Source organism: Acinonyx jubatus, chromosome E3 (genome assembly GCF_027475565.1).
Source record: "Acinonyx jubatus isolate Ajub_Pintada_27869175 chromosome E3, VMU_Ajub_asm_v1.0, whole genome shotgun sequence".
In the NCBI taxonomy this organism is placed as follows: domain Eukaryota; kingdom Metazoa; phylum Chordata; class Mammalia; order Carnivora; family Felidae; genus Acinonyx; species Acinonyx jubatus.
In genome coordinates this window covers 6,573,491-6,598,262 of record NC_069398.1, presented here as the reverse complement: position 1 = coordinate 6,598,262, position 24,772 = coordinate 6,573,491, and the positions used below count along the sequence as shown (strand labels likewise).

The following is a 24,772-nucleotide window of genomic DNA, read 5'->3' as shown; positions in this document are numbered from 1 at the left end:
TTGCAAGACAACCAAGGCTTACTTGACCTGGGTTGCTTCTTGCTGATACCTCTGAAAATCCTAAGCCAAACCTGCTGTTCCCCAAGATTGATACGAGGTAACCACTAACCAGTTCTCTTTCAGTTAAGAAAATTCTGTGAACCAGTCACTGTGAAAAATAAACAATCACTGTCTCCACACTACTTAGCTGCTTTCCAACAATATACCTCTCAGCCTTATTCCACATTTTGGTTTGAGTGCTCCCCGTCTGCAAAGTTTTTGGTGTGTGCACAAGAAACTCTTAGTAAAATTACCACTTTGGTGATGCACTAGTCTTAACCTTTGTTGTTTGTTTGTTTTCCTGAACTTTGGACAAAACATACAGGGCAACCCCAACAGCATCACATATAATCAGTTTTATTGCCAGGTAAGAAATTCATATTAATATAGTGAATACATGTTTACAAATAAACATTCTTAGAAAACAAACAAATGTGTTTTTTTTCTTCTTCTTCATTGTAGGAAGTGTTATTGGTATCATAAACTCTGCAGTTGTGGACGAATATTAACACAGGTTTACTTGCAGAACATAAGGTTACTAAAATATTCGCACATAAAATATGCTCCATTTACACGGAAAACTGGGGGACTTAGGTGGGGGTGCCAGGCAGAGCCCAAGGTGAATGGAGGCTGAGATACTCTGGGAGGGCAAGGGGAAGTCAGACTCTGGTCCTGTTGGGTTGGGGGTTGGGCATAAACTAAAGGCAAGAAATAGAGGCTGATGCCAGGGCATGGGCTGAGGCAGGGAGCGACTCTCTGCTTTGTTCTGGCTTCTCTCTTCTAAGGTCCCCACTGTTAGCTACAGGATTCTTGCTGACACATGGCAGCCACAGTTCCCTCAGTACCACGAGTTTGATCCACCCTCCCTAGAGGATGCCAAAGAATAAACCTCCCTGTCCAACGGTCCCTGCTCACAAAGCCTCCTGAAAGGTAATGAGACCTAGAAGATATGTTCTCAGTCGTCCGCTGCCACATCTTACTGACCACACAGTCACCTTCCTGCCCAGAACCCCAAATAACACAATTCGCAGGATGCAGTTGACTCAGAAGAGAAGGAACACGGAGGAAAAAGGAAATTCTGTAGTTGCAGAGACCAAGAAAGGTCCTTAATCGGGGTCAGGATAAAGGTGACACCAAGTGAGTTGAGGGCAGGGGGCAAGATGAGCTATAAAAAGGGAAACCAGACCCCCAGCACTTTGGAGCTGGGGGGACCCTCCCAGAGAAGCCCACCAGCATTTCCTGAAGTATGCGCTGTGCGCCACTCATGAATGCAAAATGATTCGTCGTAGCATGTGGACAGAGGACTGGCTAACACCCAGTCACAGAGGGAATCGGCTCCTTTCCATTTAGACTCTGATGGAGTCCCGTGGGAGTACAATGTCTCCACTGGGTGCCGGTAGATCTTCAAGAGCTTTTTAACATGCTCATCTTTTTAATTAAGAAAAAGAAAAAAGAGAAGAGAAGAGAAGAGAAGAGAAGAGAAGAGAAGAGAAGAGAAGAGAAGAGAAGAAAAAAGAAAAGAAAGAAAAGAAAAAAGAAAGAAAAGAAAAGAGAGAAGTGTGAGAAGGGAAGACAGAGAGAGAGAGAGGGAGGGAGAGGGAGAGGGAGGGGGAGAGGGAGGTGGAGGGGGACAGAGGGAGGGGGAGGGGGGAGAGGGGGAGGGGGAGAGGGGGGGGAGAGGGGGAGGGGGAGAGGGGGAGAGAGGGAGAGAGAGAGTGCATGTGCGCAATCCCAAAGCCTGGCTCTAGAGTCAGACCCTTCCACAGGTAACACGATTTACCTAGAGCTTAACAACTGTTGCTTTGCTGCCTTTGTACTTATTTTCTTCCTTCTTTTCTATCTAGGGTGATCGATACCGCTTTTCTATTTGGAATCATGAGAGGGAGTTTTCCTTTTAGAAATTCGAGGTATTAAGAATGAATCCCTTTAGATACCGCGATGGAGACACACAGGGATGCCAAAGCACACTGCAGTACCTGGAACTAACATCAAGAAAACACTGACCAAGCTTGGCGGTGTTTACTCCACGCTGGGGTGTGCTGGGATCCTGGCAAAGAGGCTGAGAAGGTGGGTACTGTATCTGCCCCCCGCCCCGCCACTGACAGCCCTGCTTTGTTCAGCACAGAACCACTTTATAAATGAGGATCTTCGATACTGGCATCTGTGGATGATTTTTCTTTTTCTTTCTTTTTTAACGGGCAGAGGTTTTGCTATCCAAGAACCTTGAAAAGCTTGATCTAGCCCCAACTGCCTGTGTTTCAGATGGGAGGCCAAGGCCCAGAGAGATACCATGCGTTGTCAATGTCCCCAGATCAGCTGGGAATGAGAAGGCGAATAAACACCAGATTTCCCTGCTTCCATGATGCCCGAGATGACAAACGGGTGAGGCAGAACTCTGCACGTGGCCATCCTGGGGAATTCTCTGAGTCTTCTTGGACCACCATGTGCAGCTTCTGACACCAGAAGAGCTGGGGGGGTGGGGGTAGATGGGCAGGGGGCTGTCACTTGGAGGTTCCTATTAACTGGCTAAGGCCATTAGGGACTGGTTGAAAACTTCTCACCTAAAATCAAAATCTCTTGTGTCTCCACTCTCCTCTTTGGGCTTCCACTAAACAAAACTAGCAGGGACATTGGCTTTGTTGGGATACCCAAGGGCCACTGGCTATGAGAACCCATCTGAAAAACCACCTCAGGGAATTCCGGGTGGGAGCTAAATTCATGGAAGTATCTGGGGAGGTGGTTTGGAAGGACCGTCGGAATTACGAGACCCAGAAATGCTTGATAGGCCTGGGGGGGCTAGATAAAGGGAGGACTAGTGGTGACAGGGTGGGAGGAAAGGGGGGGTGTCTTCGTCTTTAGGTACCCCTGACATCACAGCAGCCCCCTCAGAGTGTGTGATGGGTGGGCTCACCGACAAAGGGTTGGGGGGATAGAAACATCTTCTATTATTGCAGGAAACAGGAGGGAGGGAGGCCAAGAGAACACAGGTTGCACTTGGGTAACAAGACTGTCATTAAACTGTAACACATTGAAGGCACCACCCACGCTTACGACATTTTCAGTCCAAAGCAGCTGAAATTTGGCAGCGGTGGTGGCAAGGGCTGAGGGCAGTCAGGGAGAGACAGTTAATGGAGGACTGGTTTCTGTGTTTCTTGTCTCGGAGGCAAGGCAGGAAATAGGGGGCCCCCTTTTCACCTCTTGTCGACTTTTCAACCGTGAATTTTGGTGTCATTGTTCTTGATGCCATTGTTTGTTTCCTAAGTCGCGAGGATTTGGGACAAAAATTGATTTGCCGTTTTGTCTGTTTTGTAGTGGGCTTGTATTCGTTTATCTTTGTTCTTTTGTTTTGTTTTGTTTTTTGTTTTTGTTTTTGTTTTTTTAAGAAAAAAGTTATTTAACACCCTCTGGACCCTCTCCCAGCCATAAAAACCTATCCTTCCCGTGTCCATGGTCATGGTCTTTACGGGACTTCTCTACAACGTTCTTTCTCATCACTATTGGTGGGTTCAGGGTCTTATTTATTCCTTGTGAGTTCAAGTGTGTGTTGTTTTTTGCTTCCAACATTGACAATATGAAAAGTACTATAAATAGAAGGGTTGGACTGTCTCACGCTCGTCAAAAGCGTGTTTCCACGTCACTACTTCTCGGGATTAGAAAACACTTATAATGCACACAGATTCCTCCCCAAACAGCTCATATTCTCAAGTACACTCTTGTCGTACCCTCCACGCTCTCCTCTCCCCACACCCCCAGCTCTTTCACCTGGAAACAGACAGTGCGTGGTAAATGGAATATGTGCTCGAATGGACAATTTCTCTAAGTTGTGCTACTTTTAATTCGTCATCATGGATTTCAGTCTTAAGTCAGGAGGAAAAGAAAAAATCAGCCCCACGGTTTGGGCGTGTGAGTCGGCCACCTTGGGCCGAAGTCGAAAGAGCCGTGCCTCAGTTTCCCCTCTGCTGTATTGCTGAACATCCCTGCTTCGGCCTTGCTCAGCTGCCCGCCGACACGTGTTAGGCATGACCCAAGAAAAGCATGATTCCGCGTCGCCAGCAGGTTTATGGTCGGTTGGTATGGGGAGTCAGGGCATGAGGGAGCATGTCGGGGAGGGCAGGAAGGGTGTGGGCCAGGGATATTTTTTGCCTCTCAGTTGAGTATGGTCTCCAGGATGCTTCCTGTAGTGAAAGCTCAGACAGTCACTTCTGTTTTGCTGTTGGTGATGAAGTATGGCTGTGGGGGTGGGTAGTGCTGGGTGCGAGTCCCCAAGGGGTCGCTGGAGCCCGACTCGGCTACGCCAAGTTTGCCCTTGTTACCGTAAGCCTGCCGCCGGAGAGACTGCTCGTTGGGGTCCCAGCCCTTGAAGTTGGTGGTGGAGTTGTAGGCCAGGGGATGTGGGGGCGTCTTGTTGGTGCGTGACTTCTGTCCATTTTGCTTGGCGGGCCCATGCTCAGGGCTGAAGGCCCGCGGCTCATCTTCCACTCTTACTGGGTGCAGAGGTAGGTTCCCCTTGGCGGCCAGCTCGGCCAGGTGCCGTCGCTTGGAGTAGAAGTCATCATTGACCTTGTCGGCTGTCCAAGGCGGACGTGGAAGGGGAGGAGAGAGCAAGAGAGAGGGAGAGAAAGGAGAGAGAAAGAGAGTTAGGGATTGGCAAGGGTACCAGAGCACAGCATCAAAGTGGGCCAACAGTCCAAACGAGACACACACTAGAAACTCCATCTGGAACAGACAGAAGGAAGGAGGACAGAAGGAAAGAGGCTCATGTTTCTTTCACAATCAAGATCAGGACCAACAAGGTAAGGGCATCTCCAACGGAAACTCTGGATCTCCCCCAGATAAACACTTCTCCACCACGGCGCACCTAGCGTACATCCTTGGCTTTTTTACGAAATTCAAGTGTTGTTTCATTATTAAAATCATGCATTCTCATTAGGAGAAAGAGTGAACATCTTGAAAAATATTCGTGTCTGTCACCCACCATGCAAGACCACCGAAATCAACACTTGGCTGTTTTTTTCCTCTGGTTTTCTCAGTAAACGCGGTTTAATTTGGGATTTCTATTAGCGTGTTTGATGCCTTTTAGCAGTTAAGCAGGCCTGTGTTCAAACCCCAACTCCACCATCTCCTAGAAGTGTGTGTGTGTGTATATATATTTCATAGGGTTGTTCAGAGGGTTAAATGATACGATGTGTGTGAAGCATTTACATATTAGCCCCTTCCAAGCTAATTATCATTATAAATCACGGCTTAATTTCCACATAACTTTCTATCAAGCATTTCTCCGTGTTGCTACAAACCACTAATGAACATTTTAATGTGTACATAATATTTCATTGGGTAGAACTACTAAAATGAATCGATCCTCCCATTGATGAACAGTGAAGTTTGCTACTGTTGTTGACATAAATAAAGCTGAAATAAGAATCTTCAAGACTAAAGCTCTCTTTGTATTTAGAATTTTGCATTTAGAATAATTCTAAAAATATTTTCTTAATCTACATCTGATGATGGCAAGCTATAGCCCCTGGACCAGATGTGGGTGCTGCCTATTTTTGTACATAAAGTGTTACAAGAACACAGTCACAGCCACTCACTTACCTACCGTCTGTGGTTGCTGTTGCTCTACTAGGGTGGTGGGTTTGGGTACATGTGACAGAGACCGTGTGGCCCCGCAAAGCCTGAAATCTCTACTAGCCGGCCCTGAAATGAATTACCTGAAGTGGAATTACATGACCACGGGGTGTAAATATTATCTAGCGTCTTGATACATATTGCTAGCTATGCCACAAAATTGTTAAACCAACTTCCACACCATTTCACCACACTATCTCCAGCATGATTTCTTTTTCTTTCTTCCTTCCTTTTTTTTCTTTCTTTTCCTTCCTTCCTCCCTCCCTTGTCCTCCCCTCCTTCCCCCTTTCTTTCTTTCCTTCCTTCCTTCCTCTTTATTTATCTATTTGATAATTTTATGAGATCTTTTATTTTATGTTCTCTTCCAATTCTTTTACTATAAGGTGCTCTACACTTTGAAAATTTATTTCTTAGTGGAGGTGCCCGGCTAGCTCCATCGGTGGAGTGTTCAAGTCTTGATCCTGGGGTTGTGAATTTGGGCCCCATGCTGGGTGTAGCAACTACTTAAAATAGATAAGAAAAATAACATAAAATGTATTTCTTAGCAATAAACCTTTGAACTTCCATCTCTTGGGGGATGAAAGATATTTGCTGCTTTTTCATCCACACAACATCTCACACTGTGACATGTGAATTTATGTAAATTCATGGAAGCCACTATAGTTCCAGATTTATTTTCCCATTGGCTTCTTTCAACAACTCTCAGGAGTAGGAAAGATGGGGGCTTTAACCCCTGTTTGATAGATTAGGAAACTGTCAAACTCAGACATATGAAGTGATGAACAAAAGTTACCCACGGCTAGTGACTAATCCAGGGGAGAACGGAAGTCCGACAGACATTATTTTATGCGTTTGAAAGGCCGTAGAGGGAAAGCTTCAGTTTTAGGACCAAGGGGACAAAAGTATGCCCTGCTTGCTCCCTCCGTGTCTGTGGCAAATGTCCCTCATGGATCACACTTGTGCTGTCCTGGCAGTCTGGCCTCCACTCAGACTCAACACAGTACCCCAGGCAGCCACATATTAACCTTTCAGGCTTAATACAGTTTATGTTGGGTTTCTGTCCTCGTTAATGTAAGTACTCCTGGCTGATGTGGTCTTTCAAGAGAAAGTCCCCCTTTCCCATAAATTCTAGAGGTGTCTGAAGATACGGAATGTCACTGTCAAAAGGAATCTGCTGCTAAAGATAAGAATATACATGCTCACCATACCAGGCATTGAAGTGGCAAGAGTTAAACTCAAGTCAGTGTTAGATCTCTATCTTTCTGCCTTCCAGAAGAAAGTGCTAGGTTTCCAATGCCATAAAGTTTCAACAGAAGGATGCTCTGATACTCCCCCTTGGACTTAGTTGGGGAACATGTATCCAGGTACCTCTAGGACAGATTCACAGGTATCTCCCACTCCAAGTGCCCAAACCTGAACACATCATCATTACAAGTACTGTTCTTCTTCAGGCTCTTCCTTATCTCTCCAATGGGGACGCCAACTAGCTTGTCACTCAAGCCAGAAGCACGGTGGCATTCACGGACTTCCACTCTCCTCCTCTCCTCTATTACCACTAATAAATCCACCAAGTCCTTCCAGCTACACGTGCAAATGCTTCTCTTGTAACACGGTCCACCTGACCCCCAACTGTGAACATTGTTCCACTTCAGCCACCAAACTGGCCTCCCTTCCTTGAGTGTCGTGCCTCCACCCAGTCCATTCTCCACACTGAAGCCAGAGGCCTAATTCTAAAATGCCAAAGTGACCATGTCCCTCATCTACCAAAACCTCCTCAAGCAATTTGCTCATGCAGCCATTCAACACAGTGGCATGGGCCATGTGCTAGGCAGTGGAAAGCTAAGGAGGAATCAGAAACAGATGTGGTCCCTGGCCTCATGAGCTGGGCATCTAGTAGGCAGAGACAGATGATGACTAAATAATCTCAGAAATTGCATAAAAGTATACATATGGTAAGTGCTATGAAGAACTATTCAGTATTATGAATATTTATAATAAAGTCTGGTCTGGGAACCAGATGTTGGAGCTTTGAAGGCAGGGACTTTATCTTTGCATCTGTGGGGCTCTCAATCCTGGCAGTACATGCAAATCACAGGGAAGAGCTTTTCAAGCATTCAGATCCCTGGATCGCTCCCCCAAACCATTCGATTAGAATCTCTGGGCAGGTCTGGCCCAGACACAGATTTTTTTTTTTTTAAGGCCCCTCCACCTAGGTGATTCTAAAGGTGCAGCCAGAGATGAAACCACAGGCACAGCTCTAGGGTCTAGCACAGTGCTGGCACATAGCTTTTCCTAGAGAACTCAAGGGAAGTGGCCTCTGACCTCACTCCTGTTCTCTCCAGCCGCCTCCCACCACCTTCCCTTCTAGGATGTCTAACAAGCTCAGATCCCACCATGATAGGCTCTTCTCCATGGCATGCATCATAGTTACCATTCTGCCCTTGTTAATGTACTTCATTCATTACTATTTATCTCTCCCACTGCAGTTCCAAGAGGACAAGTCCAGGTCAGATTCCCAATACTTCATAAGCACTGTCCAGCCTACCTCCTGGCAGATATTAGGTACCCAATCAATATTCAGTGAGTCGATGTAGGAGCAAAATATCATGAATGCACATAGAATATCAGGGCAGTCGTGGGAGTGGAAGCTTCCTTCCCCCATTCCTCCCAGGAGTCTCTTATGAAAGTCTCGCTCACCCTCATTATGTCCCCAGTCATGATTTGGAATCGTTCATTCCCCAGTTCCTCTTTCCACACAATGGAGTAGTCTAAGTTCCACTCAGAGAAGGGAATGTATTCAAGGTTTCCCATGTCTGACAAACCAAGAAAATTGATTATGCACTAAGTGTCCCGACAGCTGGGATAGGTGATGTTTTCTCAAAAAGTTCTAAAGAGAAGAAGTCACAGAGACATTCAACTCTTGCCAGATCAGTGCAGGGATGGGGAAAGTCCTCCATTAAGAGGAGTCATGGAGTCCCACATGGAGAATCTACAACCTTCTCCATAATCAACCCTGACTTGGTCTCTTGGTGAGCCTGGCACTGGGGAGCCCCTGACCACAGAAAGTATTTGGTACTGGGGGAAAGAGGGGGGTGGGCAGACGAATCTGGGGGTTCTGGAATCAGACAGACCCGTGTTTAGGAGATCCCAGGAATGTTACTTAACCTCTTACAGCTTTATTTCCTTTTGTGTGAAATGGGGATAAATCAGGTTTGTTATGAGGAATAAATTATATGGGATCTATAAGCTACATAGCATAGTTCTGGAATGCAGGAACTATTCGATACATATATTTCGTCTGTCTCCTGGCTTATGAAAGAACTGGATTAATTCCAACAGACATTTATTGAGCACTCACTCTGTGCCAGGCAACTTGCTAAGTACAAAGGGGGCATTGATCCAAACCAACCATCCTTCTTTCCTTTCTTCCTTCCCCCTTCACTTCCCTCCACCTACCCTGTGTGTTGGCCTCGTTTGCCCTATGAAGTGGCCTAAGAAGGGGACTTGGTCTATTTGGGATGATTAGGGAAGGCCCCCTCGGGGACGTGCCTTTAGCTGCCAGCTGGAGGTAAAGAGTAGCAGAAGCAGAATTCCAGGCCAGGGCACATGTGGTTCTTATAGCAAACACGGCCACAGTACTTTGTGGTTCCATCAAGAGGTGCAATGTCTTTCCCCATCCTTTGAAGCTGGCCTGCCCGTATGGCTGGCTTTGACCAGTAGCATGATGGTGATGTCACTCATGTGCTGAACTGGGGCTTTTTTAAGAGTTCTTCAGTTTCTGCTACCAGGCTTTTGGATTCCTGCCTCCATGTACAGAAGGAAGGCCAAACCACAGCCTGCTAACTGCCAGATACTGAGGGAGGCCATCCTAGACCACACAGCCATCAGCCCACCTGCCAGCGGACTCCAGATACCGGGTAAAACTGGCTGAGAACAGCCACTCCAGCCCAAACCAGAAGAAATGCCAGCTGACCCAGAATTACGAGTCCGATAAGTGGTGGCTATATGAAGCCACTGTCCTTTGGGATATTTTGTTAGGCAGCAGTATATAACTGATACAGAACAGCATTTGCAAAAGCCCTGAGGTGGGAAGGAGTGTGGCAGCTTCAAGAAACAGACAGGACGCCTAATTTGGTAGAGTGAAGAAGGCAGGGGCTCACCAGACCATCTAACGCCTTGCAGGCAACACTGTATCATTCACAGCTATTGATTTGTCTGACCATCTTCCCTCCACTAGACTCTGAGGTGTTTGAGAGAAGTACAGAGATGGCACAGATTTGTTGCCTGGGGCATGACACTGTTCCTCAAACAGTGATTTTCAAGAGTATTTCAATAACAAGAATGTGGATGGTGGTAGATGAACTGTTCCCATAACCAGGAAATGCAATTTTCGTGACACTTTCTTTCCAGTGCTTTTGGTCTGCTCTAACTTGGCTCCGGAGGGGGAAGAAATGCCTACCTGGCCTCTCCTGGCTTTGTGCCGTATGGTCCCTGTCAGTCTATCAAAACTCCTCTTGTGAAAGAAATAACAGATTCATTGAACAGCCTTGAAAGCCCCATTAATAAATGCATTAACCTAATCAGCCCCGATACCTCATGGGCAGATGGCTGACAAGCCAACCAAGAAAAAGATGTGTGAGCCTTTCAACAACATTGGCCCTCTCTAGTTTGATTTTTCTTCATTTAAAAAGAGGAAGAAAGAATGAAAAAGGTGCTTTCCTTCCAATAAGCCTCATTGACTTGAAGGAACCATGGCTGTAATATTAAACTGTACCTTCCTCCATCTGTCTCTCCCTTAATTGGCAGCAGACACTTGTACAGGTGCAGGGTGGGATAGAGCCTCACTTCCGTGGGGATGGAGAGAGTCAAGGTAAGAACCAGTTCCCATAACATGCCGCACATCTGGGGGTCTCAACATGTGGCCTCCCACCTACCTTCTTTCCCAGAGCCAAAGATGTCTTATGAGAGCTTCCTACAGCTCATGACCACTCGGTGATATTCTTGGGTCTCAGGTGATGAATTTAACCTGGTAAGCAATGCCCCAACCAACCTAAGCTTTTGCTATTCCTCACTGGCCCCGGTCTTTGGTCCAAGAATAGGCTGAAAGCAAGTGATAAACCTTCCCATTACACTTAAGAATAAAATCCAAGTTATTTGCAGTGGCCCCAAGGTCTGCGCGACCTGATCTCTGGCTACTTGTCCACCCTTGTCTCTTCCACACTTACTATGAACCCGTCACAAAGTGTATTCATTTTCCAGGGCTGCCATAACAAATTACCACAAATTGGGTGGCTTAAAACAACAGAAATTTATTCTTTCACAGATTCCAGAAGTCTGAAAAAAGTCTCAGCAGGGCCATATTCCCTCTGCAGGCTCTAGGGGAGGATCCTTCCTCACCTCTTCTAGCCTCGGATAGTTGCCACAATCCTTGGTGTTCCTTGCCTTTTGCCTCATTCCAATCTGTGCCTCAAACTCCACCTGGCCATCCCCTGTGTGTGGGTCCATGTGTCCAAATTTCCCTCTTCTTATAAGGACATCAGTCAATGCATTAGGATCCACTTGAATCCAGTATGACCTCACCTTCACTTATTACATCTGCAAAGCCCCTATTTCCCAGGGTGGGGAGACATTCTAATTTCTGAGTGGTACAGATTTGGAGGGATATTCTTCAACCCAGTTCGCACAGGAGTCCTTTCTGTTTCTGAGCACACCAAGCTTTTCCACACATCAGAGCCACTGAATTGTGTCCTAGCTGCCCAAAGGCTCTTCTTCTTGGTTGCGTATCTGCATCCCTCTTGTCATTTGGTTCTCTGATCAAAGGCCACTTCCTCCTAAAATTCTTCTTGATGACCCAGCCAAAAGAGACCCCTCTCCACCCCCAGTTGCCCTTGTCACTTCTCCCCATCCTGTATATTCTTAACTCTGTGTCATTTTGTCAAGTTATCTTTCTTAGTTACTTGGGTATTGTCTGTCTACCTTGGCTAGAATATAAGCTCCAATTAGGGTAGAGGCCATTATCAGCTCTGCTCACTACTGTATCTCCAACACCTAGCCCAGTGCATGGCATATAGTAGGGGTACAATGATTCATCTGATGAAGGCAAGGAAGCGCTGGAAATAGTTCACATACCAACAACATTCTCTAGAATATCAGAAATGGGCAGAATGTCTCCTGTTCAGGCCATCTACTGTGTCGTGGTTAATTTTATGCATCAACTAGGATGGGTCCACAGGTGTCTGGATTAATTTTTATTTCTGGGTGTGCCTATGAAGGTATTTCCGGATGTACTCAGTAAAGTAGATTGCCCTCCCCAATGTAGGTGGGAATTACCTAATGTGTTTGGGGATGAAATACAACAAAAATCAGAGGAAGGGAAGATCCATGTCCTTCCTGACTGCCTGGCATTGGTTTTCTGCCCCTGGACTAGGAGAGGCATTGCTTTTCTGCTCCTGGACTGGGAGTTACCCCATAGGCTCCCCGGGTTTTCAAGCCTTCGGACTTGGACTGAAATCACCCCACTGGATTTCCTGAGTTTCTAGCTTGCAGACAATAGATCATGGGACTTCTCAGCCTCCATAATCACATGAACCGACACCCCATAATAAATCTCCTTTCATATATATAGATATCCTATTTTTCATATATATGAATATTTATAATATTCATATAGATACATACATATATATGAGATTTATTATGGGGAATTGCCTCAATCAAACTGATAATATATATATATATATATATAATTCATGTGTGATATATAGGAATATATGTAAATAATAGGATGTATCTGTGTGTCTGTAGTTCAATTTCTCTGGAGAACGCTAATACATAGTCCGCATCATGGAAGACTGACCTGTGCCCTGTGCTTTACAGAAACTTAAGGAATAAGCAGTGGTTAAGTTCCTTTATTTCTGGGGCCGGAGAACCTGGTGCTGCTCCATATCCCTGGCCATAGTCTTGCAGAGGCATGACTGCAGAGGAGCAGTTCGTTCAAGGAAGCAAGATGAAGGTGGGTGAAGGAGGCATGGGCTGGTTAGAGACTGCTTCGCTAGAGCAGAAATCTGGCCTCCCTCCCAGCTCCCCCAGTGGTAAACTGAGTAAAAGCTCATCTTTATTAAGTGTGTGCTCTGTTCTAGATACTTGGCTAGGGAATTTGTTAACCCGTGTAATACTCTCAATACAGTACTAAGGTAGGTGCCATCATCAGTCCCATTTTATAAATGGGGAAACTGAGGCTACAGAGCTTTGGCAACTTGTTCAAGTGACGGTACTGGGATTTGAACCCAGGACACCTGGCCGAATACCAGGTATCCTGGAATTTGTGAATTTGTGGCTACAGCACTCACCACTTCCCTGGTTAGGCTGCCTGCCTTATGGAGAATAGTCTTGTTTCCTTTTGAAGGTTTTATCTGTGGGAAAACATCCCCCTAAACTAAAGAAATGGAGGGCAGAATGAGAATTATGCAGAAAAATCACTTTTCTCAATTCCCCCTCTCCAGACATCAGGGGTGGGGGTGTACAGGTAAGTTATCATATTCTCAAGTAAGACATATTCCCATGTCACCATGGAAAGTTTAACAAAGCCCCAAATTCCCTCTTAAGGCAAACTATGTTTATCTTCTTCTTTGAGGTGAGGAGGGAGCTGGGGGTGACATGACACTCTCCCTGCCAGGTTGTGACTCTTCCAGCATTCAAATTGGCTAGTGCACAGGTCTTGTGCATTTCTGAGGGGCACTGACCAAAAGCAGACCAGCTATCCCAGAGCTGGGCTGGAAAGAACCATTCACTTCTCACAGAACTGAGAGAAGACGCAAGTTTCTTCCTCATCACTCAGGGCCAGGCACTCTCCATATTATGTCATGTATCTGGCTCCCACCCCATCCCAAGCCAATGAGGCAGATGTGCTTGCCTGGGCTCTTCACGCTACATCATGCTGATTCCCTCAATGTAGTGGGATATTTTCAGATATTACCCAATATTTCCTTTTCTTGTGGTTCTAGCATCCCCTCCCCATCACCCAGAGAGCAGCAATCAATTTCAATGATGACAGAGAGCCAAAGTGTTGGTTTTGAATCCTACACCGGGCTCGTGACAGCCATAGCAGAGCCTGAGACTCAAAAGGCAAGGCTTCAGCATTAAATTTCAGGAATTAGAAGGATTAATGAGCAAAAGAAAGAAGTATTAATGAGGCCACACCTTGAAGGATGCAGTGCATCAGGTCTGGAAGAATCTAACGATGTCTGGAAGAACTCCCACCTGATTTTTTGTGACCGTAAATTCTTCCTTACAATATGGCGGAAAGAGCCTACCCTTTGAAAGAAGATGGATCTGGGTTCAAATCCCAGGTTTTCCACTTACAAGCTGGAGACATTGAGCAAATAACCTGATCTCTCTTAAGGTTACCAACAAAATTGAAAATAGAACAACCAGGGCTACATGGCAGGAGTGTGAGGGTACCAAAGGGAATCATATACAATAGCAATGTCCTTGCCTCATAAGTAGGTATTCAACAGACAGTAGCTGCTGTTGCTGTCATTGTTCGAAAGGAAAAGAAACTCACATGGGGATACTAAGACTGACTTTGAAGGGTGCAGTACAGGAATAAAGGAGACAAGGCAGGTTAAAGCACAAACCATTACACATGGCAGAAGGCAGGCCTCCTTAAATGCACATCTCCTGGGAAGGTGTAGCATGTGGTCATTTGTCTCTCGGGTCTCTTTCTACCCTTTTCTCTTGGGCACATGGCCACCCAGCTCTGAGCTACATTTCCTCACCCTTCTCGGAAGCTCAGTTTGGCCATGTAGTTCATCTCTTGCCCACATGAGGTTAGCAAAAGGGATGCACCCAATTTTCCACTTCACCTTACTTGCTTGCAAGAAAATCATTTCCCCTGGGTGTCCTCTCTTCCGCCTTCTCATAGCCTATGACAGCCACCAGCTACAACAATGCAGCCGAGGACAATCCGGTAGAGGGTGGTAGAGAAACAGTGTTGGAGGAACCTGGGTCCCCGTGGGACAGTTTGGAGTCAAGTTGCCCCACCAACCACCCTCCCTCGGGACTATAACAGAGATATACTTCTTTCCCTCAAGCCACTGTATCTGTAGGGACCTTTGGCTCAGTAGGACAGTATTTGCTTTTTACTTATACAGGAATATTTTCTGGGTCTCTACTTCTTTTTCCTCCCTCACAAGCTAAATTAAAAAGCAAAAGCGGGGACAGTTCATGTTTAAAAAATACCCAGGTATTTCTCTCTTCTTTTAAAATGCATTCTATAAATCTGTGCAGGTTCCTGAAACTGTCTCAGCAGGCAGAAACAAGAAAGGCAGGAAAAAAGCCTAGCTTCTCAGACAGGAGAGGGCCAGGGAGGAGATGAGAAGGACTATCTTTATGGTGAATTAGCCCTGTGTCACCTGGTTCTGGGCCTTGCTGAAGAGGCACAAGGAAGAAAAGTTGCATTTGAACCAGGTCCTAATAAAGCTCAGGGCTCCCAGCTTTCTTGAAGTCCTGTGTCTCTCTAAGAAAGAAAATTATCAAGGGGAGTCCAGGAGCCTAGACCTTTTTTTTTTTTTTTTTTTTTTTTTTGGTCTTAACCCTGAGGGCTCCCACTGCCTTTGCTGGAGAGGATTCTGAAACAGCGCCTGGCTTGGGCTGTGCACCAAAGGTGTCCAAGCTACACCATGAGCCCCTCTGTTGTGAACTCCAGGCCTCGAACCCTACAGGTCTTTTGTCTTGTCCTTAGGCAGGCCTGCTATGCAGTCATCTCTTTCTGAAAGGCTGTTGAATAAAGATGGGGTCCAGCCATGGCTGCCCACAGAGCCCCCTGCACAGAATGGTCCTGGATGGAAACTGCATTCATTCATTCATCACCCTTCCATGCATCTCACACTGCTGCTCCAGAGATGGAGATACTTCTTTTCAGAAATTCCTTTGTGTGGTTTATCTTGTGATCAACCTCCCCTCTGGTGAAATTTTATGCAACTGGGTTTTTTTTTTTAATTTTTTTAATCTTTATATATTTTTGAGAGAGAGACAGAGCATGAGCTGGGGAGGGGCAGAGACAGAGGAAGACGCAGAATCAGAAGCAGGCTCCAGGCCCTGAGCTGTCAGCACAAAGCCCGACAAGGGGCTCGAAATCATGAAGCGTGAGATCATGACTGGAGCCGAAGTCGGATGCTCAACCGAATGAGCCACCCAGAAGCCCCAAGTTTTTTTTTTTCTTAATGAAACAAATACAGGTTATTATCCTTAATACAATGCACCTCCTTCCAAAATGCTATAGGCAAAGGGCCATCTCAAAGATGATCGTAAGGTTTGGGATCCTATGTTAAATTGACGCATGAATGGCTTCAATTCCTCACCCTTCCCTGTATCCATGCTCTTTTTATGTGACTTTGAAACTCACCCCAAAAGAGGAAGATCTTTTTTTCCCACCAGCGGATTCGGAGTTCATCCATGTGATTAATGAATGGTAGAAGACATGACATAACAGAAGTTTGATAAAGTTCTTTGTGTTTCTCTTTTGCATCTATGTCATCGTCATGAGATGTCTAGGCTACCCTCTCTGAGGATGAGACACCTAGAGCAGAGCCAAGTCACCCCAGTCACTCCAGCTAAAACTAGCCTAGATGAGCCAACATCCAGCCACCTCCCAGGTAGATGGGTCAACTCAGCTGAGCTGTGGAGAAACTCCCACGTCAATATAAGTCACTGGTACACAGACACCTAGTCTCAGTAAATGCTGCTAAATAAATGTTAAACCACAAGGTTTGGGGCCACTTGTTATGCAGCATTATTATGGCAAGACTACTGATACAAATACCAATCATTTACTCATCCTACTTCTAGGAAGAGCCCCCTAGGTGGCTCTTTTCAGGTGGGGAATCCACCTGTCTCCTACTGTTGATCCACATGGTTTAGATGACATACCTCTCCACTCTCCCACCCCCAGCTACTCCCCAGTGACTACAATCAACCCATTTCATTGCCCTTACTATAGCAATTTGTTCAGAGGTGGGCACGTGACAAGGCAAGCCAATGAGAGCAAAGCCTGGGATCTGTGGTTACAGAGACAGAAGGGCTAAAGAGATCAATGACCCCCAACCTTCCATTCTATAGGAGAGAAACTGAAGGGCTCAAGGATACCAAACTAGGTGGAAGCAGCAATGGATCTGGAACACAGGTCTCCTGGACTTCCATGTGCTTAATTTATCCATGTCCCAGCACCTCTTCAGAAAAGACTGCAGGATTCCCTGCAAATGCTATGCCTCACTTCACTTAATAATTTGTTAATAAAACGCATACTGAGTGTTTGTTATCTGCCGTGGGTACCATGCAAGATGCCAGCGAAGTTTGGAATGAATAAGATCTAGCTGGCTTAGCCTCTGAGGGGCATATTCTCAAACTAGCATAAAATGTTTACTGCAATCTTACCACAGCGGCCTTTTCTGCAAAGCAGAGAATTTCCCCCATGCCCTATGGGTTCCCAGGAAAGCTCATCAAAACTCCAGTGCTCACTGTGTGCTTTTAAAAGAGGCCATACTTAGGAGCTGGTGGGATTTGATTTTTATTAAAAAAAAAAAATCCCCTCCCTATCCTCCACCTGCTCTGCACCCTCCAGCTCACCAGCAAACCAATAACCCAAATCAGAAAATTGCAAAAGGCTGCATTTCATGAAGTAATGTTCTAAGGTTGCCTTTCCGTGGGTCCTTACCCAAGATGTGCACACCCCAACAGAACTGCAACCCAAATTACATGTTTTCTACTGCTTTGTGCCTTCTGTAGCATCTCTTGGATGAATATTTATTGAGCTGCATCAATATTCTTCAAAAAAAAGAAAGAACTGGAATTTACTGAGCACCTACTCTGTGCTGGACCTGCTCTCAGCCATTTCACTGACACTATCTCACTTAAACCCTCTTAAAGATGGACGAAAAGGCAAGATCATCTTTTCCATGTGACAATGGGAACTAAGGCCCAGAGATACTGAGTAATTAGGCCACCAAATTTCTGTGCCACAGCTGATGAGTGTCAGGGCAGGACACCAAATCCAAGACTGTCACCTCTAATGTTCCTACTTTCCAGCTGGGGCTCCAGCTCAAACCCTCAATTAAGAAAACAGTTTTATTTCAGCAAACACCAAAAATACTCATGTTTGGAAGAATGCTGGCATGTGGAATTGGTGTTGTAAGGCAAACTGCGTCTAGGGATTGGGTCTTGGGAAAGGTAGGTCCACACTTTAGTATATAGAGAATTATCCAGAAGGTGCAGTTACAAAATGAAAAAAAAAAAAAAAAGAAACATGATGAAAAGATGTTGAGGTCCCACATCCAGTGGATCCAGCTTCTTTGCAATGTGCCCAAAGGATTTTCATTTGTAACAAGCATCTCCACTGATTCTGAGTCCAGGTTTTAAGCCATTCTTTGAAGATGGGGTCCATGTCCTGGGTATGAGAGAATTTTCCCGTGTGACTTCGGGCAACCTCATTTATCTCAGGGGACTTGGTTCCCTCATACATAAAAGCAGAAAGGTTGAATCAGGTGCATTTTCTTCATTGTCACCATTGCCGTGTATTACCTGTATTATCTCATAACATTCCCGCCGCCCCCCCCCCCACCCCCGCCCAAACACGACAGTGTGTGGATTTTCATTGCCTCTGCTTTGGAAATGGTAGAAATGGGTGTTCAGAGCATGTGAGTGGCTTGTGCAAAAGCATATGGTCTGCTTCTGATCAGAGCCAGAGTGACTATATCACAGTACACAGCACCATGCTGGCATTTTCCCCAAGTTCAGTGCTCCAATGTAGCACTGGACTAAGGGATAGGTCAGGTTCAAACATTCATTTTTCACATAACCAGGTTTCAAAAGACATGGCTTTGTGCTGATAAGGAAAGTCCACTGGGCTTGAGGGGGTAGTGTCTTCCCAGGTGCACTGTCAACAATTATGCCAGGAGTTCCCAGGGCTGGACACGGGTGGAGTAACAGCAGGGACCACTAGGGGGTGGTGTGCATGAGAAACCTCAGAGAAAAATGAATGGCGCGAACCGGTGTGATCTGTTTGCCACGTTCAATCCTGGCAGATATGGTTCACCTCCCAAGGGAATTAGAGATCATGCAGGTGGAAACAGGACACTTGCATCTCTAGGGACCTTGTCTTTTCCTCTAGGCAGCTATCCCTTCCTTCACCAACCTTCCCACATGGCGCGCACCCCTCCTCCTACTCCTCTGCTCCTTCCTGCCCTACGTTCCCAGAGTGGGTTTCTAGCCACATTCATGCCCCTGTATGTGAAGATGTTAACTGCGTTTCCTGAAGAGGAGAGAGACCAGTCATCAAAAGTGTTTGGGAAATGACGTGGTAGAGTCTGACAGTTTTTGTTACCACGAGATTTTCCAGAGCCTTTAATTTGTTCACCTGGAAATGGTCATAACGATGCCAGTAATAGCCTTCATGCGGTTACCACTTTCTGTATGTCAGGCACCGCACCACGTGCTGTACACGTTACCTTATCTTCACAGCAACCTAGGCAGTGGGTGACAGTCTGGTCTCTGTTGTGCGGATCAGAAAACAGGGACTCAGAGGGGTTGGCTGACTTGCTGAGGGTCACAAGAGTATTGAATGATGAGCCTGATTGTAACCCAGGAGTGTCTGGGGCTAAACCCATCACACCCTGCATGTGTCTCCCTTTTGATAAGGGAGCGGAATGTGGGAGGTGGGGGCCATCCAAACTCCCCAACCTTGTTATCATGCCTCCTGTAGACTCAGGGTCTGGAGACTGAGTAGAGAACACTAGAGAAAGATCAGTGACGCTAGAGGAACTTGGGCCTGGCCAACTCTGAGACACCTTTCCTCATGTAGACTCAGGATCTGGAGACTGAGTAGAGAACACTACAGAAAGATCAGTGATGCTAGAGGAACTTGGGCCTGGCCAACTCTGAGACACCTTTCCTCATGTAGACTCAGGGTCTGGAGACTGAGTAGAGAACACTAGAGAAAGATCAGTGACGCTAGAGGAACTTGGGCCTGGCCAACTCTGAGACCCCTTCCCCCCCCCCCCCCCCAAGACAAGGCAGGATAAATAAAGATGCATTTAACAGGACAGGTGAAATTAGCCCAGTTTGGGTGGAAAAACAGCTTCCAAGCCCTTGCTTTTGACCCATCCTGAAATATTTCCTAAATGCATCAGACAACAATAAGCTGATATAAAGACAGGGGTGCTGACTGCCTCTAAATGCTGTCACGGGAATCATAATGGCTTTGTTTTTCACACGGGAGAGAAAAAAAAAGTTTATGCCTCAAATTAGTAGGTCTGTCATGTTCCAAATTGTTTGCCTTTCTAAAAATGGATGTTGACATGTAAACAGTTATTACCTAATGCAAGACCCAAAAATCTGCCTCTCTAAAGGCAACAACTGTGTAGTCAAGGGATCCTTAGCAGACTCGTGGGTCTAAGGCTCTCTCTGTGGATATGGGAATACAGTGCATCCCCTTCCCTTCCGTGCTCCCCCCGGAGCTCAGGTTGTTTCTGAGCCACTGAGACCTAGTCAAACTCATCAGAACCCTCAGCCCACAGAAAGATCTTTAGAGACCTAACCAGAGGGTGCTAGTTCCCAGCAAGATTTCTCTACTGTGGTGGTTTTCAAAGTGTGGTCCCCAGGCCAGCAGCATCCCCTGGGAACCTGGTGGCAGTGTAACTCCTCGGGTCCAGCCGAAAGCCCAGTGAATCTGAAGCTCTAGGATGGAGCCCAGGGATTTGGGTTTTAACAATCCTCTGGGGGAGGCTGATGCTGCTCAAGGAGCTGAAATGTGAGAACCAGTGAGGGCCCACTGTTCCCTCCTTCCTGCTCACAGGCACACACTCATGACCTTCTACAGTCCCTTGTCTCCTACTTCATTGTCTTCTGTGTTCTCTATGTACCTGGCCCAGGCCACCGCCCACCTGGGTAATCATAGGAGCCTCCCGGGGCAGCAGGGAGGAGGGGGGGGGAGGGGGGCTACCTCCAGGCCATTTGCCCCTAATCCCAGCTCCACTTGAAAACCAAAACTATCGTTCAAGAATGCAAAAATGGAACTGCCAGTATCCTGCCTAGAGCCCTGTGAGGCCTTCTAATTTCCCCAGTCCAAGGTCACTAAACAGTTCTGCCTCCACCGCCTTGGGTCAGTGACATCCTCCCCACCGCCAAATCCAACAAAGCAAATGGAGTGAGAGCAGAAGAGAACAGAGTTTCTCGTCTGTTCTGAAAAGAGCTACTCCCATCACTCAGGTGGGAAATAACCTAGGCATGTGAGTCAGACGGATGCGGGTCCAAACTACAATGCCAGCACTTAGCAGCTGTGGACGTAAGCGAGACACCCTCCCTCAGACGCCCGTGTCCTCATCGCTAACGGGGAAGGACACTGCCTGCACGGCTGGGTCATCAGGGAATTTAGTGACAACATGATGCAAAGGGCCAGCACCCTGTCTGGCACATGGTAGGGAGTGAGGAGATGCTAGGTACCTCCTGGTCCAGCCACCCAGCTGGTTAAACTCACAGACTCCACGTGAAGGACTCCTGATTCTCCCCAGACTGCCTGAGGAAAGCTGGACAGAGCAAAAAGGCTAAATCATCCCCAAGACTTGGAGCCAAGAACCTGACTGTGTTTATCTCTGCCTCACAAGGTGTGTTTTCTCCCCTCCTGCATTAATTCACCTTGTGTTTTGCTAGTTTGCTCGGGTTGCTTTCTGAAAAAAAATAAATAAATAAAACATTTCCTGGATGTCTTACCTGGATGGTGTCTGATAGGGACATTTTCCTTCAGGCAATGAATATTGAGAAGGGGGGCGGGTAGCACATTCTTCAACAACAGCCCAGAGCACAGATACATCACACACACACACACACACACACACACACACACACACACACACACGAACACCTACATGCTGGAACTTAGATGGATTTCAGGTCCACTCAATGGGGACACACGTGTGGCACTGGGTCACACACAGACACCAGGACACTTTGTGCTTTCAATGATTAATGTCAAATGTGACAAGACCTAGACAAAAGAGCTAGAAAGAGCCGTACAGTACCTTTTGGTGACTTAAGTGTCGCCACTGCCCAGTCACCATCAGAACTTCCTAAAAAAATAACAATCGAGAGATGCTGATCTGCTGGCCGGCTTCTCGTGTTCGCTGCCCTCACCTGCTGCTGGCCCCAGCCGCAGCCTCCAAGGCAGGGGGGGAGCAGGCCTCAGGGGCCCCAGGAACAGGGCGAGAGACCAAACGGGCAAATGTGATTCTGTAGGCACTTCCTTCTGCAGCATCAAGATAACACCCAACAGAGGGTCAGAAGAAGTCCCTTGAAAAAGGCCTAGATGTTTTCAGTTACGTCAGGGAGAGAGAGATTTCTCAGGCAGTGAATCTGGCTCTAAATCTCAACCCTCTAAGAAAGAAAGGGAAATGTGAGTTGCATGAGGTCACTTTTGCTAATGACAACACTTTGTTGACAAGACACATTTGGATCCTGTTTTACTGCAATCCCTCTCCTGAAAAAGTTAGAGGGAAATCCAAGGTTGGGCCAGGCTCTGCAGTGACTGCAACTTTACAGGCTGGGTGGCAGGCCCCCAAGGGGTAGGGACTGTCCATGCACATAATCTGTGTATGAAAATACTGATGGGGCGCCTGGGTGGCTCAGTCGGTTAAGCGTCTGACTTTGGTTCAGGTCATGATCTCAGGGTTTGTGAGTTCGGGCCCCACATCGGGCTCTCTGCCCTCAGCACGGAGCCTGCTTTGGATCCTCTGTCTCCCTCTCTCTCTCTGTCCCTCCCCTGACCCTCCCCCTCTCAAAAATAAAAACATTAAAAGAAAAAAGAAAAAAGAAAGAAAAATACTGTTGAATGAATGAATGAATGAATGAACGAACAAACGAACGAACGAACAAATTAAGTTTCTCTGTGAGTCACTTTTCCTAAGGGAGGGAAATTCCCCTAAATGCTACAGGATTCAAGTTTGTTATTTAAGCATCACATAATGCTTGGAATTTTGTTTAGAAATCAGTTTCTCTAAGTTGAATTTCATTTCAGGTGTGCCGAATGAGCCCTGGTGATGGTACTTTATTAAGAAAACTCCCTGGTAACCTCTTGCGTAAAGAATGTTAAGAAGGGCAATGGCCACACCCTAAGCCTGTCTTTGTTAGACTTTCTCTGTAAGATTGGATTTTACTCAAAGGGGGGTAAACCTGCTCACGTGTCTGTGCAGCAGCCTCTGTCCATTGGCCAGAGGCCTCACCAATCAGTGTGTGCCATTGGCTCCCCTTTCCTTTCTTAAGAATCTACCTGAAAAGCCCAAGTTCTCAGCATTTTTGCACAATTTCCAGACAGACATCAGGCTGCCAGCTGAGAGGAGTTGCAGGGAACATTCTGTGTGATGTGAAAGATTACAGAGCACAGATCCGGTCTCATTTAAACATTTCTGGTTGGCCTCGTAGGCATGCCAAAGGATGCTCAGATTGCCACATTCCCCCTGCCGATATGAACTCAACACCTCATTATTCACAACAGAGGGGAAACGAAGGGACAGGAGGGTGAAGAAGTTAAAATTAAGTGAGACCCGCCCAGGTTCACTGACATCTGGAAATAGTGATGTGGCCCCAAATCTTCCTGTGTGGGTGGACACAAGACTGCATGAGTCACTGAGTCACGGACACCAAACAGGTCATTACCCCTAAGCCAAGTTCATCACTTGAAGACAGGAACCATGCCATGGTCACCCCTATCCCCACCTAAGGCAGGGCTTACCTCTGGCAAGGTGGTAACAAGTTCTCTTTCATAAATCCACTGAAAATAAGGACACTTAGTCAGGTGGCACACAGGCTTCCAAATATACACGTAAGGTCCCACTACATGCTTGGTGCCACTACCCCTGACATTAGATAAATATTTATTGGGTGGAAAAACTTCAACACTTATTAAAGGGGGATGAATCAAAGGCGGTGAGAGGAAACAAACGTGAGGTAGCTTTCTGGGTGATGAAATATTTCTTATCCTTACTGGGATGTTTGTTATCCTAGAGTATGTGTCTTTCAACAATCATGCCACTGTAAAATTATGATCTGCAGATTTCACTACATGTAAATTTTACCTTATCTGCAGTATACCTTAAACATATTATACCTCAATTATACTCAGCACCATGGGAAAACTTTAAACTTCAAACAAAGAAAGATAACTCAATATAAATAATCCTCCCTCCAAAAAAGAGGGGAAGGCTCCCCCATTTTTTTTTTTTTTGGTCTGGTTATAGCCTTCTGATGCCAGAAATTGCCCTCTGGAAGATGGAATCATGTCATGGAAAGAACACAGGATTCTGAATCAGGTAATCCTGAATGTGATTCTTGCCTCTGCCATTTACTGGAAGACGCTGGGAAAATTACTTAATTTCATCTGCCAAAGATTGGGAACAATACCTCCCTCAGAGGTATAGTGTTTTGAGACTTCAATGATGTTAGCCCTCTTCTTGCCATAACTTAAAAAAAAAAATTAAACATGTAGAGGTCAATCCATGGCTGAGGTCTCATGCATCAGGTAGGTTTCTCACGCATGACTCGTACAGCAAGACGAAAGAGGAAATTCCTGACATGTTGAAGTGCATTGTTGTGGTTTTAAACAGTGCCATTGGAAAATGGAACAGGATTCTGGCAAGAGCCCCTTGTCTGTCAAATAGCAACAAAGAAGATACCTTCTTAATAAAATTTTAATGTAAAAATGAAGGCACCATGGCACTTTATCAATAATGCTGGTACGCCCTGTCTCTTTCTCTCACTGAGAAGCCAGGGTTGCAATGAAGCATCTAAAGGGCATGTAGGTCAATGAGAAAGAATGAAATCCTGCCATCTGCAGCAATGTGGATGGAACTGGAGGGTATTATGCTAAGTGACATAAGTCAGGCAGAGAAAGACAGATACCATATGTCTTCATTACTCATATGTGGAACTGGAGAAACTTAACAGAAGACCATGGGAGAGGGGAAGGGGGAAAAATTGTTACAAACAGAGAGGGAGGGAGACAAACCATATGAGACTCTTAAATACAGAGCACAAACTGAGGTTGATGAGGGTGGGGGAGTGC

General features: G+C 46.2%; 1 protein-coding gene across 3 annotated transcripts in view; it reads right to left on the bottom strand.

Moving 5' to 3' along the window:
- SHISA9 (shisa family member 9) overlaps window positions 1-24,772 on the bottom strand; it is a 283,111-nt gene that overhangs the window by 3,024 nt on the left and 255,315 nt on the right. Inside the window, exons 4-5 of one of the 3 annotated variants that reach the window (XM_027043223.2) lie at window positions 21,738-21,785; window positions 1,719-4,607 (exon numbers count right to left, since the gene is read on the bottom strand). The exons of 1 other annotated variant lie outside the window; for it this stretch is intronic. In XM_027043223.2, the coding sequence (XP_026899024.1) occupies window positions 4,228-4,607; window positions 21,738-21,785 (428 nt within the window). In that variant the 3' untranslated portion in view covers window positions 1,719-4,227. Of the gene's footprint in view, window positions 1-1,718; window positions 4,608-21,737; window positions 21,786-24,772 lie in introns of those variants that run through there. One more of the 3 variants, XM_027043224.2, reaches the window with a different exon arrangement.